Source organism: Prionailurus viverrinus, chromosome F2 (genome assembly GCF_022837055.1).
Source record: "Prionailurus viverrinus isolate Anna chromosome F2, UM_Priviv_1.0, whole genome shotgun sequence".
Classification (NCBI taxonomy): domain Eukaryota; kingdom Metazoa; phylum Chordata; class Mammalia; order Carnivora; family Felidae; genus Prionailurus; species Prionailurus viverrinus.
Window position 1 is genome coordinate 66914836 of NC_062578.1, and position 15690 is coordinate 66930525.

General features: G+C 37.1%; 1 protein-coding gene and 1 pseudogene across 2 annotated transcripts in view; both read right to left on the reverse strand.

The window, feature by feature from the left end:
- Nucleotides 1-15690, reverse strand: part of ATAD2 (ATPase family AAA domain containing 2) — a 68806-nt gene that overhangs the window by 32489 nt on the left and 20627 nt on the right. For both annotated transcript variants that reach the window (XM_047842003.1, XM_047842002.1), the window contains exons 8-11: nucleotides 15347-15464; nucleotides 9417-9524; nucleotides 6152-6260; nucleotides 5813-5928 (exon numbers count right to left, since the gene is read on the reverse strand). In XM_047842003.1, coding sequence (XP_047697959.1) covers nucleotides 5813-5928; nucleotides 6152-6260; nucleotides 9417-9524; nucleotides 15347-15464 — 451 coding nt within the window. The remainder of the gene's footprint in view (nucleotides 1-5812; nucleotides 5929-6151; nucleotides 6261-9416; nucleotides 9525-15346; nucleotides 15465-15690) is intronic.
- On the reverse strand, nucleotides 1913-3199 carry LOC125156247 (phosphatidylinositol N-acetylglucosaminyltransferase subunit P-like; annotated as a pseudogene).

Consider the following 15690-nt stretch of genomic DNA (forward strand, 5'->3'; position numbering starts at 1 on the left):
TCTTCTGCATTGTTGGTGGCAATGTAAGCTGGTGCAGCCACTCTGGAAAACAAGATGGAGGTTCCTCAAAAAATTAAAAATAGAACTACCCTACAACCCAGCAATTGCACTAGTAGGTATTTATCCAAGGGATATAGGTGTGCTGTTTCGAAGGACACATGCACCCCCATGATTATAGCAGCACTATCAACGATAGCCAAAGTATGGAAAGAGCCCAAATGCCCATCGACGGATAAATGGATAAAGAAGATGTAGTATATATATATATAATGGAGTATTACTTGGCAATCAAAAAGAATGAAATCTTGCCATTTGCAACTACGTGGATGAATTGGAGGGTATTATGCTAAGAGAAATTAGTCAGAGAAAGACAAAAATCATAGAACTTCACTTACATGAGGACCTTAAGAAACAAAACAGATGAACATAAGGGAAGGGAAAAATAATATAAAAACAGGGAGGGGGACAAAACAGAAGAGACTCATAAATACGGAGAACAAACTGAGGGTTATGGGAGGGGTTGTGGGAGGGGGGATGGGCTAAATGGGTAAAGGGCACTAAGGAATCTACTCCTGAAATCATCGTTGCACTATATGCTAATTTGGATGTAAATTAAAAAAAATAAAAAACAAAACAAGTTAAAAAAAATAAATACATAAATTAAAAAAAGAAAGAAAAGAAACATTAAGATTCCAGAAAAGCAGAAATGGTGGGAAAAATTTCACGTGATGGATGAAATCTATTAGAAGTTAAGAATAAAATATAAAAGAGGGGTGCATGGGTGGATCAGTTGTTTCAGCATCTATTGACATTGGCTCAGGTTGTGAACTTGCGGTCGTGAGATCAAATCTCCCACTGGGCTTCGAGCTGAGCGTGGAGCCTGCCTGAGATTCTCTCTCCCTCTCTTTCTGCCTCTCTACCCCTTGTGAGCATGTGCACACATGCACTCTGTCTCAAAAATAAACAGTAAAAAAGAATAAAATATAAAAAATAGTAAGAAATTGACATGATCAAATGCAGAGAGAAAAAAAACAAAGCAACTGTTTAAACACCAAACAAATGGAATAAATAAATGAAAATTTCAACATACAAAAACGAAGGCAGGAAAAGAATTTAAGAATGTGTGTACTGAGCTAACAATGTTATTTGTGAGGCTGTATCTTAAGAGGTAATTGAGGATTCATACAAAGAGGAAGCAATGAGATATTCATATTAACATTTGTGACAACAATAAAAAAAAATCTACATAGTCAGCAATAACAGAATTGATTTAAAAAAAAGATACACCCACATTATGGTACATTATTCAGCTATTAAAACAGAAAGAGAACCACATGAAAACAGCAGGTTAATACAATTATAAATTTATTATAAGGGGAAATGTTTGTTGTAAGGAAGGAGAAATGAGAAAACATCGGGAGAGTTATTTTTTTCAAATTTACTAAATTATTTTTTTACAGTAATGCAGTATTTTATTCCATTGTAATTAATATTTGAGAGCATTTATAATATTAATGGAACTTAATCTAAGAAAATTTCGACTTACTTTTTTTTTTTAAAGTTTATTTATTTTGAGAGACAGAGAAAGAGAATGGAAGGGGCAGAGAGACAAGGAGAGAGAGAGAAAATCCCAAGCAGACTCTGCGATGTCAGCACATGATGTGGGATCTGAACCCCCGAAGTGAGGGATCATGACCTATGGACTTACTTTTTAAGGCTTATTTATTTATTTTGAGAGGGAGGGAGAGCAGGGGAGGAGCAGAAAGAGAGGGAGAGAGAGAATCCCAGGCAGGCTCCATGCTGCCAGCACAAAGCCTGATGTGGGGCTGAAACACATGAAACTGTGAGATTATGACCTAAGCTGAAATCAAGAGTCAGATGCTCAACAAACTGAGCAACCCAGGCGCCCCTTGACTTACTTTTTTTTACATTTCAATATCAGGTATCAGTAAGAGGAAAAATATGGTCAAAATTACTATGTCAAAAACTTAAAATAAATGATTGATGTTAGTCTAAATACAATTCAGTTTTTGGCATAAAGTTCTTTGGCTGCAAGGAGAACATTTGGTTTACTTCTCTAATAGGAATATCCGCATTTAATGCTGGGATAGCTTCTTCTTGGTATTTGTTCTGCTGTTGATTTTTAGCACAGTTATTTATAATTGTATGAATGGAGTGGAGAGAGGTACTCATGATATCATGAGGTACTCTAAATAAGAGTATATAACTATAGTAATGAGGAGGCAGACAGGCAATGCGACTGCCCTGTATTTTTGAGGCCAACAGGTTAAACCTAAGGAGTTTACTCGATATTCAGGAATAAAAGCCCACACAAAATATAGTATGAAGCCAAACTGGGAGCTTAAGAAAAGAAAAAAGCCATAAATCACTCTCTGTGGCAATGGCAATGATGAATTTTCCACCATTTTCACTGTGACTTCAGACAATCTTGGGTCCCTGAAATGACCACTCAGGCCCCTCCTGACAGCTTGGCTACCTCAATGGTGAGTCCCCTGTCCAAGCACCAACAAGGAAGCTGCAGAAGGGGTTAAAGAGGGAAAACTGAGGAACAAGCTAAGTCACAATGGCACCCCTCTTCCCACTTACTAAATTACTCTAGGTGCTTCTAATGCTTCTTCTAGAAAGCAAATGCTATTATTTAATATCAGTATTTTTCTAGTTAAAAAAATTGTTTTTAATTCACCAATGTGTAACTGTGATTGATGTATGCTACATAACTTTTATAATGGAAAAGCAACAAAGCTTACCAATCTAAAAAAGTGTACTTAAATTAACATTTCTATACAGGTGATTCAGAAAAAGTTGCACAAGGAAAAAGGAATCAAGGACTAGGGTTTATAAAAGGGTGGGGGAATGTGGGTAGACAGGTGATGGGCATTAAGAAGGGCACGTTTTGAGATGAACACTGGGTGTCTTATGTAAGAGACGAATCACTGGGTTCTACTCCTGAAGCCAAGACTACACTGTATGTTCACTAACTTTAAATTTTAAAAAATGGGTTAATAAGTGAGATATAAACACTAGAAAGAAAAGGACCAAAATTGGGGCCCTGGGTGCCTCAGTCCGTTAAGCATCTGACTCTTGATTTTGGCTCAGGTCATGATATCATGGTTCATGAGATCAAGCCCCAAGTTGGGCTCCACACTAACAGCGTGGTGCTTGTTTGGGATTCACGGTCTCCCTCTCTCTCTGCCCCTCCCTCACGCGCTCCCTCAAAACAAACTAAAAACGGGGGCGCCTGGGTGGCGCAGTCGGTTAAGCGTCCGACTTCAGCCAGGTCACGATCTCGCGGTCCGTGAGTTCGAGCCCCGCGTCGGGCTCTGGGCTGATGGCTCAGAGCCTGGAGCCTGTTTCCAATGCTGTGTCTCCCTCTCTCTCTGCCCCTCCCCCGTTCATGCTCTGTCTCTCTCTGTCCCAAAAATAAATAAATGTTGAAAAAAAAAAATTAAAACAAACTAAAAACAAACAAAAAAATCACTGAGACCACCCTGATCCCTTTTACTACTCCACACAGGCAACTTGCTTGGATAGTTTACTTTCTGGTATTGCACAAGATGAGATGCTGCAGAAATTAAGTTAAAAACTCCATACTGAAGAGGAGACTACTAACCTTTGCTCAGGCCTACTGCTAAAATTCTGGCAGCCAAGCTCATAAGCTTCCAAGAGAAAACTGGAGGATTTGTCTCTGGGGGGAAAAAAGGCCCGACTAGATACTGACTTTGAGGACTTCTGGTAAAAGAATCAGCATCCATGGGGGCACCTGGATGGCTCAGTGGGTTAAGCCTCCAACTTCAACTCAGGTCATGATATCATGGCCTATGGGTTCCAGCTGTGCTGACAGCTCAAAGCCTGGAGCCTGCTTTTGTCTCCCTCTCCCCCGCTCACACTCTGTCTCTCTCAAAAATAAATAAAAAGTTAAAAAAAAAAAATCACCATCCACCAATCACCCTAAGGTGAGGCCTACAAATTAACAAGCCCTACTAGTGAGCTTTTAAAAATAAATTAAATATTAACAGAAAGCCAAGGATCACTGGACACAGAAAGCCCCTAAGATCAAGAGGGATGAAAACAAGAAAGAAAAAGAAAAGTACATTAATCTAGAAAGTCCAACAATCAACTGACATGAATTGAGGGAAAAGGAAAAATGGAACAGAAAATTATTGAAGAAGTGATACAAAAAAACCTTCCCACAAACCAGACATTTTTCCAGACCGTAAAGGTATATAATAGCACAATGAAAGCAGGAGGGGAAAAAGATGCATCAGCAGAGTGTGGTTACATGACCATCCTCAAAAAGAAAATAAAAATAACCTCTTGTGCACTCTTTTTTCTTAAGATATTCCCAGATTGCACTCCATCAAAACACAGCTGTAAAAAAAGGTCGTAGGGCACCTGGTTGGCTCAGTTGGTGGAGCATGAAACTCTTGATCTTGAGTTTGTGGTTTTGAGCCCCATGTTGGGTATGTAAATTAAAAATAATTTTTTAAAAACCTTAAAAATAATACTAATACTAAAAAAGGGGTCTTAGTTGAATCCAGGAAGCAGGGAATCCAGCACTAAAAGATACATAAAGCAAATCTCATTGATGGTGATGAGAAATCCCAAAGTTTAGTTGTGCTACAAGACTAAGAATAACCCGTATGGATGGAAGCAAGAGAACAAAAGCTCCAACAAGATGTGTCTAGAAAAATGAGGAGTCAATAAATTATTTGATATGTTTAACTATACTGAAGAGTTTTCTCTCTAGCAAACACTGTGGATGAACTGATAAGCACATATAAAATAATTTTAAAAACTCTATAAAGAGCAAAAAAAAAACCCCCTCACCCACAGGCAAAGAGTGTTAACGCTGAGGGGAAAGAGCACGGTTGTAAAAAAGAGAATAGTCATGATATACTATATATGGCTCAGCTGTAAAAAAAAAATTTACATTTACATAATCATAAAGCACACACTGAAAATTGATTCAACACTTATATTTGTGCATAAAGAAGCTACTGGGAGCATATGAGGACAGGAAAAAAATGTGTATATATGGAGAGTGGGGAAAGCAAAAGAACCAAATAGTCACTATTCATGTTAGAAGCCTACAGAATTCTAAAACAGAAAAAAACAAAAATTACAGTATAAGCATATTATTTAAATCTATATAGGTAAATACCTAATAGCTAAAGGAGTTGAAAACAGTTGGCTCTGGAAAGTGGGAACTGAACTGGAGGAGGAAGAGTAGAGGGAGGACTACTCCCACTACCATTTTTTCCTTTGTAAGACTTACAGTACTTATGTGACTTAAAATTATGTACGGGGCGCCTGGGTGGCTCAGTCGGTTAAGTATCCGACTCTTGATCTGGGTTCTGGTCATGATCTCATGGTTCATGAGATTGGGCTCTATGCCGCCAGCACGGATCCTGCTTGGGATTCTCTTTCTCTCCATCCCTCCCCCGATTGCGCGCTCTCTCTTAAACAAAACTTTAAAAAGTATTAAAAGTATGTACATATATTACTTTGATACAGACCTGAAACAAAATTGTAAAAGTGAAAGAAAAAACTAAAAAGTATAGGAGAAATTTCAGTAAATATATGAAAAGCATTGGAAATTATTTTTCTTTTCGTGAGGATCAATTTTGAAACCATTTTTCAAGTTAAATATTAGAAAAGTAAAAATATTCGAAGTACCCAGAAAAGCACAATAAATTACTGTAGACCTAAAAAATTTCAATGGAGAAATGTTATCTTTCTGGACAACAGTAGCACAGCCCACATTTTGGCTAAAATAAAATTATTAAATTACCTTGGAGGTTGAATTTTGAATTTTTCAAAGACTTCTGGATAAAGTAATGGAAACACCACCATCTCTTTTAGAGCTGCAATATGATTAGACAGGCCACCAATGCTATCAAATCGTACCTGATAATGGAAGGGAAACATGGACATTCTCAGATTTGGAATCAAAATTAAAATATCACTCCATTTCTATACTAGGCTCAACCTATACATAGCCAACTGAGTAACAGAATTTTAGTTGTAGCCTGAAAAAGTCTGCAAAGTTTCGGATTTAAAGAAAAATTGGTTAAACTTTAAAACTAAATTAAAACAGTATTTAAGTTCAAGCATACAAGATCGTACTCACTGAAGAATCTAGTTGCATTGGATCAACATCTGCAAGACTTGCTCCAATCTTCATTCTATCTTTATAAATTCCTTTTAATTCATCTTTCCGAAAATTTAGTGGGAGGCACCTATTTTTAAAAAATTAAAAAGAAACACCCATTAGGGTGTTGGGTAGCTCGGTTGAGCATTCAACTTTTTTTGTTTGTTTGTTTATTTTTGAGAGAAAGAGAGAGAGACAGAAGGTGAACAGGGGAGGGACAGAGAGAGAGAGAGAGAGGGAGGGAGACACAGAAACCAAAACAGGCTCCAGGCTGCTCCAGGCTGATGTGGGGCTTGAACCCACGAACTGTACAATCATGACCTAAGCTGAAGTCTGGAGCTTAACCGACTGAGCCACTCAGGCACCCCAAGCATCCAACTCTTGATTTTGGCTCAGGTCATGACCTCAAGGTTGTGGGATCAAGCCCACTTTGGGCTCCATTCTGGGTATGGAGCCCACTTAAGATTCTATCTCCCTCTACCACTCATGCTCTCTTTCTCTCTTAAAAAAAAAAAAAAAAGACAAATAAAAATAAAATAAAAATAAAACACCTATCAGTTCACTTTCTCCCCTAAATTCTATGTCAGAATATGGACATTTTTCCTAAAAATTTAAAAACAAGTTGGGGTACTTGGGTGGCACAGTCAGCTAAGCATCTGACTCTTGGTTTCAGCTCAGGTCATGAACTTGTGGTTTGTGAGTTTCAGCCCCCACATCAGGCTCCATGTTGGCAATGTGGGGCCTGCTTGGGATTCTCTCTCCCTCTCTCTGCCTCTTCCCTGTTTGTTTTCTCTCTCAAAATAAATCAATGAACATTATAAAAAATAATTAAAAAAATTTAAAAAGTTAAATTTCAATCAGCAACTGTGAAATTATGTATTTCAACTTCATTTTCTTTATAGGTTGAGAACTTTAATGTTAGAAATATTTATACCTGAAGTTTTATTATCAGAGATATACAGTCAAACGAAGTGCCAGTGTTCAAGATGCCACAGCATCATAAAGTAATTCATGGTTAGCAATTCAGACTGTATCAAAATACTTTATAATGATTGTGCTTAACATATACAGAGTATTTACCACTTGTCAGGCTGTTTTAGGTGCTTTATATGTAATAGTCCATGAAATCCTCGAAACAGTCATTTATTGAGTAGCTATTATTTCTCCTATTTTAAAAGAAAACGGATGGGGTGCCTGGGTGGCTCTGACTCTTGGTTTTGGCTCAGGGCATCATCTCGCGGTTCATGAGTTTGAGCCCCGCATGCTGACAGCATGGAGCCTGCTTGGGATTCTCTCTTTGCCCCTCCTCTGCTTATGCTCTCTCTCTCTCAAAATGAATAAATAAACCTTAAAAAAAACCTGAGGCACAAAAAGATTAACTGAAATGCACAAAGTCACAACTGGTTAAGTGTCAGTTCTTGGACTCAAACCAAAGCAGTGTCTCCAGACCTGCAATAACTCTGCTACAGTACCTCTCAGCAAAATATTCATAGTCCACCAAGCATCTTGGATCCACATTAACCGTCTCAAGCAAGAATGAATCACTACTTTCCTAACTACTTTCAAAAACAGTTACAGTAGATTATAAAAAATACACCTAGAAGTACCTGCTTGTTTTATAGATGGAGAGTGGAAACTGCTTATGTTAGAGGTTAAGACACGTTGAAATGCCTAAGAAAAGAAATACAACTAAACACAAGTAAAAGCACACCAAACTCACCCCAAGTGACAAGTCTTGGTATCTCCAGACTCCACAAGGAATTTATACTGTGAAATCTAAGATGAACACGTTTTCAATTGTGGCTTTTTAAAAGGTATTTCTCAAATAACTCATTTATTTATTTATTTATTTACTTACTTACTTACTTACTTACATTTATTTATTTATTTTCGACAGAGCATGAGTGGGGGAGGGGCACAGAGAGGGAGACAAAGAATGTGAAGGAGGCTCCAGGCTCTGAGCTGTCAGTGCAGAGCCCGGTACAGGGCTTGAACCCACAAACCGTGAGATCATGACACGAGCTGAAGTTGGATGCTGACTAAGTTATAATTCTTAATAGAAATATAACTGCATGATACAGAAACTACAGGATTAGATGTACATTTCTATGAATGAAGGCAAAGAAACATCAGTCTAAGTAATACAGGTTTTCGATGATCTAACTCACTGCTGCCAACAGAAATGAAATGTAAGTCAAAGATGTAATTTAAAATTTTCTATTAGATACACTAAACAAAGAAAAAGTAATAATATATTTCACTTACCCCAACATATCTAAAACATACCATCTCAATATGCAAAATAAATATTTAAAAAACTGAGATATTTTACATTCTTTCTTATACTAAGTCTTTGAAATCCAAGAATGTGTTTTGTTTTGTTTTTTTTTTTTACAAAATTTTACAGTATTTCTCAATTCAGATTAGGTACATTTCAAGTGCTTAATAGCCATATGTAACTAGTGGCTACCATACTAGGGCAGAGCTAATGTGGTAAAAGAATAGAGCTTAGGATACAAAGAATGGTTGGTTTGCACGTCCCTTCAATTATTATGTTTCTAATTGCTTCACCATGCAGTTTTTACTCTATGAGAATATTACTTTATTAGGATACAAGCCCTGCATTTTTTCACTCCTGACCACATATGTAAAATGGGTATGATCCTTGCTATAAACTTATATATGAACTTACACGAACTTGTATTACAAAAAGTTATGAAATAAGTAAACCCATTTTCCTAAAGAGTTCTATAAGGATGTATTATTATAATTATTATAAACAGAAAAAAATGTATTTGAAGTGAAAAAATTTCAAGTTTCCTCAAGTCCATGTTTGTCAAGCACCATTTGAGCTATACAATGGCTGTAAAAGAAAATGTTCTAATGTATTTTAAGTTTCAAATATAGATGTTTCAAACAAGATGGCATTCTAATTTATACATTAACTTTTTGTATAAATTTTTACATGTTTATTTATTGGGGGGGGGGCAGAGAGAGAGGGAGAGAGAGCATCCCAAGCAGGCTCTGTGCTGTCAGTGTCGACCTGACGTGGGGCTCAATCCCATGAACTGTGAGATCATGACCTGAGCCAAAATCAAGAGCCGGATGCTTAACTGACTGAGCCACCCAGGTATCCCAAAATTTTAAATTTGGTCAAGCTGTATCTGCTCCCAAATTATTCAGCCTTCTCACCACTTAAAAAAAAATAGCTTATGGTATTAAAAAGCATCAGTAGAAGACTTACCTGTTGATAGCTCTATTGCGGCTCCTTTTTCTCCGTCTCTCAAAGTGCTGTTCATCTTCAGAAGAGGAAGATGAAGTAGAGTCACTACTGTGGATTGCATGCCTTCGCCTAAAGTAAAGAGGAAAACTGAAATCATGACGAAGGAGGGCAGGAAAAACAGAGGCATAAGATGCAAACATCAGAATTACCTAAGGATCCAAAAAGATTTATCAAAAAATTAATACATTTGCTGAAGCAATGAAGTAGGCTTTGATGGTTCAATCTTTTGGAGGGAATAAAATACATGGATAACTGAGAGGAAGGGAAAGAGATAGGTGGCTGTGATAGAGCTGACAATCAAATGTTCGTTATGATAGAATATGGTCCAAGCAGAATGACTTCTTAGTCTTGATGTAAATCAGTTATCCTCAAAGAGAAAGGTGGGAAAAAGAGGATATTAAACTCTTTGGGACTATAACTTCAGAAAGCATTTTCAATATCATACCACATATAGTTTCACATTTGTAATATTATACTATACATAATTTCACCTTTTGAAATGTCAATCTTAAAAGGAGAACAGAATTTTTATGCAAACCAAAAAGGATCAAGAAGAGTTTAAAAAATACTAGGAATACAGTGAGAAATAAGATGACCTTTTATCTACAGTATCATCACCTGTAAATTTACAACTGTCATTTACTGCTGTGTCAATATGGATGTACTACTTAACCCATATAAGCCTTAATTTTCTCACAAAAAGGAGGTAAGGATATAATCAAATTCTTAGGCTGGTTGGTAGTACTACATAAGACACCAAGTGCTACAAATACTGAAAAAAAATTTCAATCACTTCTACCTTTGCATTTGTTGCAAAACACCCATAGGAAAAACAAAGAATCTAGCTGGGAAAACCTTTAATCATTGGCTCAGGGTCTAGAGCTTTTCCTGAGTCAGAGTGCAATCACAGTAAGTAGATATTTCCAAAAATATTAAAGGTTCACAGTCTATTATTTCCATAACATAGGTGCAGAATCTTATACTCTGAGAATAAGTTTTTCCACTATTCACTTACCAGGATCTGAAATGTCATAAAGATGGGGGGGAGGGGAAAATGGGTGATGGGCATTGAGGAGGGCACTTGTTGGGATGAGCACTGGGTGTTGTATGTAAGCCAATTTGACAATAAATTATATTCATTAAAAAAAAAGAAATGTTGTAAAGGAAATTCAGTCTCTATTTGTCCCACTTACTATGATTATTCATATGTTCTGCTATTACACATTTGACTAGGCAGTGCTGGCCCAGACACTCCTAGAGATGTTAATGTTATACATTACCTTTGTAATTCCCCCTTCACCCCAGTCTGAATTATGAAACACAAATGGCCCCACAGGTTTTGGATAAGGGGTTTCTCACAGATATTTAAATGAGAAAATAATCTTCCAATGTCCACCTTCCCAAACATGCCCAAGACTATTCTTATGATTGGCCTGAAACTAAAACTATCTAGTACAAGTGTGCAATTTTATATGAAAGACTAATTTATTTAATATTACCATTAATATTACAAAACAACTCTAACCTGGAGGCACATAATTCACATAACAGTAAGTGAATTCCGTATGTATTCACATAATGAAGACTAACTTCACAATAAAAAGGACTAACATTTATTAAATGCTTCTTGTACCAGATAGTAGATATATTATCCCACTGAATCTTAATTAAAGCTCTGGACAAGTACATATCAGCAGGCTCACTTTAGAGTTGCAGCCAATGTGACTGGCTCGTAGTTTAAATAACTTGCTTAAAATATTAGAATTAGGCAACAATGGTGTCAGAACTCAAACCTTTGTCTATTCAAAAAACCCACTTTCTATATACACTGGTAATTTCCAGTTGTTTATTTCACAAACCAAAAGAATTATAAGCAAACAACAAAACCTGTGGACTGAAATAAATTTTCCAATGTTTGATCTGAAAAGGAATTAAAAGAAAAATTTTTTAATGTTTATTTTTGAGACAGACAGAGTGTGAGCAGGAGTGGGGGATGGGGGGGGGGTGCGGCGCAGAGAGAGACGGAAACACAGAATCCGAAGCAGGCTCTAGGCCCTGAGCTGTCAGCACAGAGCCCGACACGGGGCCTGAACTCATGAGCTGCGAGATCATGACCTGAGCTGAAGTCGGACGCCCAACCGACTGAGCCACCCAGGCGCCCCTGAAAAGTAGGGTTTTTAAGCATTGTAGTTATAACAAAGACATAGAGCACTCAATACATGCCAAATAGTAGTTTAAATGCTTTTCGTGTATTAACTCATCTAATTCTCACATTACTGTGAGACAGCTAATATCATTCTCATTCTATGGGTCAAAAAACTGAAATGAGAGGTTAAGTAACTTGCTAAAGGTCATTAATAGGTGGTAGGGCTGGGCCTGAAACCTAGTCATGGGTCCAGGGTTTTCACAATTACTCTATACTGTAGAAAGGCCATTTTTTCAGTTTTAAAGAGATTCTAAACACCCACACCCACATTCACTCTTTATTTTTCATTTTACTAAATATGTTTGAAATTCTGGCATAGACAAGTGCTGGACCAGCACTGTGAACTTAATCAGTGTTTAGAGTTGCCAGTTCTAGCACCTTGACACCAGGTAAGGGGCACTCTGGAATACTGGTGAAGCAACGGTACTAGGTTACCTTCAGGTTCAAAGGGATTGGGCTTGTTCCAGAAACTGCAGACTGAAACTAAAGAATAAACCTTAGATGAGTAGAGGTGAGTAATCATAAGAAAGAAAATCCTGCTTAAAGGCAGCGTTCCTGAACCTCTGTTATGGTAAGCACGCCAAAAAACCCTTGGAAGATCCTGCACTGCGGCTGCAAGGTTTTTCGACCATTTGCCATGGGTACTGAGAGCAATGCCCAAATGATTCTTTGGATGTGTGCTCTGGTCCCATGCCTAAGTAGGTGAAGTAGGACATGAATATAAACATAAGCTGGTCTCTTTAAGTAAAAGTAAAAAGGCTGAGCAAAATGACCATTACGGTGTTAAAGGGGAAGAGATGTTCATATCACCTTGGTAAGAGTGTTGGGGGAAAAAAAAAGGTTTAAAGGGCTACATTCAAAAGGTCAGATAATATTAACAGTTGAGATGTGGAGAAATTGGAACATGCATACATTGCTTGTGGGAAAGTAAAATAAAGCAGCCATTCTGGAAAATAATTTAGCAATTCCCTGAAACAGTAAATATAGTTAGCATTTGATCTAGCAATTCCATTTTTAGGTACATACCTAAGAGAAGTGAACACATAAGTCCATACAAAAAGTTGTCCACAAATGGTCATGGTAGCATTATTCACAAAAAGTAGAAACAACCCAAATATCCATCAGCTGATAAATGGATAACCAAAATATGGTATATTTATACAATGGAATCTTATTTGGCAATAAAAAAGAATGAAGTACCGATACATGCTAAACGTGGATGAACCTTAAAAATGTACCAAGTGAAAGAAGTCACTCACAAAAGAGTCCACGTATATGAAATACTCAGAATAGGCAAATCTACAGAGACAGGTAAAAGATTAGTGGCTGCTCAGGGCTGTGGGGGATGGAGGGACTGGAGATAACTAAAGAGTACAGGGTTTCTTTCTGAGGTAAGAAAAATGTTCTAAAATCATTTGTGGTTATAGCTGCACAACTGTGAAAACCCCTTGAACTGTACATTTTAAACAGGTAAACTATATGGCATGTGAATTGCATCTCAATAAATCTGTTATCAAAAAGAAAAAAATTTTTACAAAGCTATCAAAACCAAAATCAGTCATTTAGTCAAATAATGTGACTCAGGGTACAATTTAAATATCTTAGTTCATACTTTAATTTAAATGTGTCAGAATGAATAAACAAACAAAAAGCAGAATCAGACCAATAAGTACAGAGAATAAGCTTGATGGTTGTCAGACGGGTGGTGGGGGGGTGGGGGGTGGGGGTGGTAAGGGGGGATGGGCAAAATGGGTGACCAGGAGTGGAACATACAAAGCTTCCAGTAATGGAATGAGTAAGTCACAAGAGCAAAGGTACAGCATAGGGAATATATCGTCAGTACTATTTTAATACCGCTGTTACGGTGACAGATGGTAGCTACACTTGTGGTGACCAAAGCATAACAGATACAGTTGCTGAATAACTATGTTGTAAAATTGAAACTAATGTAACATCATGTGTCAACTACATGCAAATAAAAAATAAATAAATACATAAATACATAATAAAATAACAAATAAATGTGTCAAATCTTCCACTAGTCTATGAGATCTGAGGGCAGGAATCCTGACTTAAGTCATTTTTATATCCATAGTGCTTAGTACATGGTAGTACTCAAACATTTGTTAATTGGAGAAAAAAAAAGTCCTGCACCCAAAGAAGTATGAGACACTTTACATAAATAAACGGTAGACTCTGTGAACCAAATATGGGAACCTGAGCACCAAAGGAGCAAAAAAAAAAATTCCTACCTGCTGCAAGATCCATTATAGGTGGTGACTACAGAGGCAGTCATTAATTACTTCCAGAAACATATACCCATTAAAAATGGAAGAAGAAATTTAATCTCAAAGTAACTGCCAGCCTTTTTCACTTCTGTTGGATCTAGTAGAGGTTTATCCTTTAAGTCAGGCAACCAAGACAGCTGCCCTGGGCCTTATGCTTGGAGGGGATTCCAGGGAACATTACACTTTACCCCCCTTTTCTGTAGATCATTAGATTTCACTATCAAAATACTGGTCTTTAACAATATTCCAAAGGGGCCTATCAAAAGTAATGATAGTGTGGCCTCCTTTCAGGTGCAATTTATCTTGGGCAGCTCTGACAGGTTGCCCTCCTGACCCTCCATCCTTCTGGGCTCTGGTTTTATGGAAAGGGATGATGAAACAGGAAATCTAGGATGTACGCTTGTGATTTTGACACTCTGAAAATGAAATTAAAAGACCTAGGGACACATGCAGTATTTCATATTTTTCCTAGAAGAATGTCAGTTATTTACAAAAGTGTTGCTTTCAGTTATTAGTCTGCTTCTATGAGGAGACTTCCAAGAGCTGTTCAAATAGTTGAAGTCTCATAGGATTTCAGTCTCACCTCTGAGGAAATTAATATTAGAAAAAAGTACCATTTCCACACCAATGTCATTTTTTCCCCTGTCTCTTTAATCTTCACCACGAGCTCTCTCATTCATGAACTACTATAATGTTATTATTACCCAGAAAGTTTTAATGAATCACAAAGCCTTTTTTAACTTGGGAAAATGAGGAAATAACAAGAACTACCTCTTTGGACTTAAATATGACAGACAACCAACAAGTGTTATGATGCAGAAGGAAAAGAAACCCACAAATAATTTTAATAGTCAAAGATAATTAATGTTTCTTACTATAGGAGAAAAAAAATTTTTTAAAGTGGAAATAAAACCTCAGGGAAAAAACCAGATCCAGAAGAGGATGGTTAGCATCGTGAAAAGTCTAGAAAGCTATGTAACCTGGAATGTTTGTCACAGTAAGAAAATATGTCTGTGATTGATACTATGTGAAATAGTAGACTTAACCTACACTCTAACTTAATGTGAAGATTAAATGAAACAGTCTATGTGAGATGCTTATTAACACCAAGCCAGGAATACAGTAAACACTGAAGCAAAGGTAGCTCTCTATTAGTAAAGTGTGGAACAACGGAATAAACTACCTTACCATGGTAGTTACTAACTACCTAGTAATGGAAGCAACAGCAAAAATCTAGTCAGTGGTAGCAGGGATAAGAGCACTATAGGCATAGAGAGAACTCTCCAAGATACAGGATTCTAGAATTCTATCTGGATACATCCAGTCCTAAAACTCTAGAATCCTACCTATCACAGCCACAATTACGTTATAAATCAATCAGTACTTCAGAACCAAACCTGTTCATTCGTTTACAATAAGGACTTCTTGGTCCCGCAGAAGATAATCTATATCTTGGTCTTGCAGGAGAAGCTGGGCCAGTGTAAAATATGTTGGGCTTTCTCTGGTGACGAGGTTCTAAAAAGAAGAATTATAGGTATGTGACATATTAAGTAGTTATGAAGATAATTTTGTTCTTCACCTAAATACTTACAAAGGTGCTGCCTTCCATGAAAATACTAGTACATATCTACCAGACTATTTTACTGTTCATGTTTAAAGTCATTTATGTCTGCAGGGTTGCTATTGAAAATTATATAAACCACAGACACCCACCCAATCAAAACATACACTGGCCATAAAC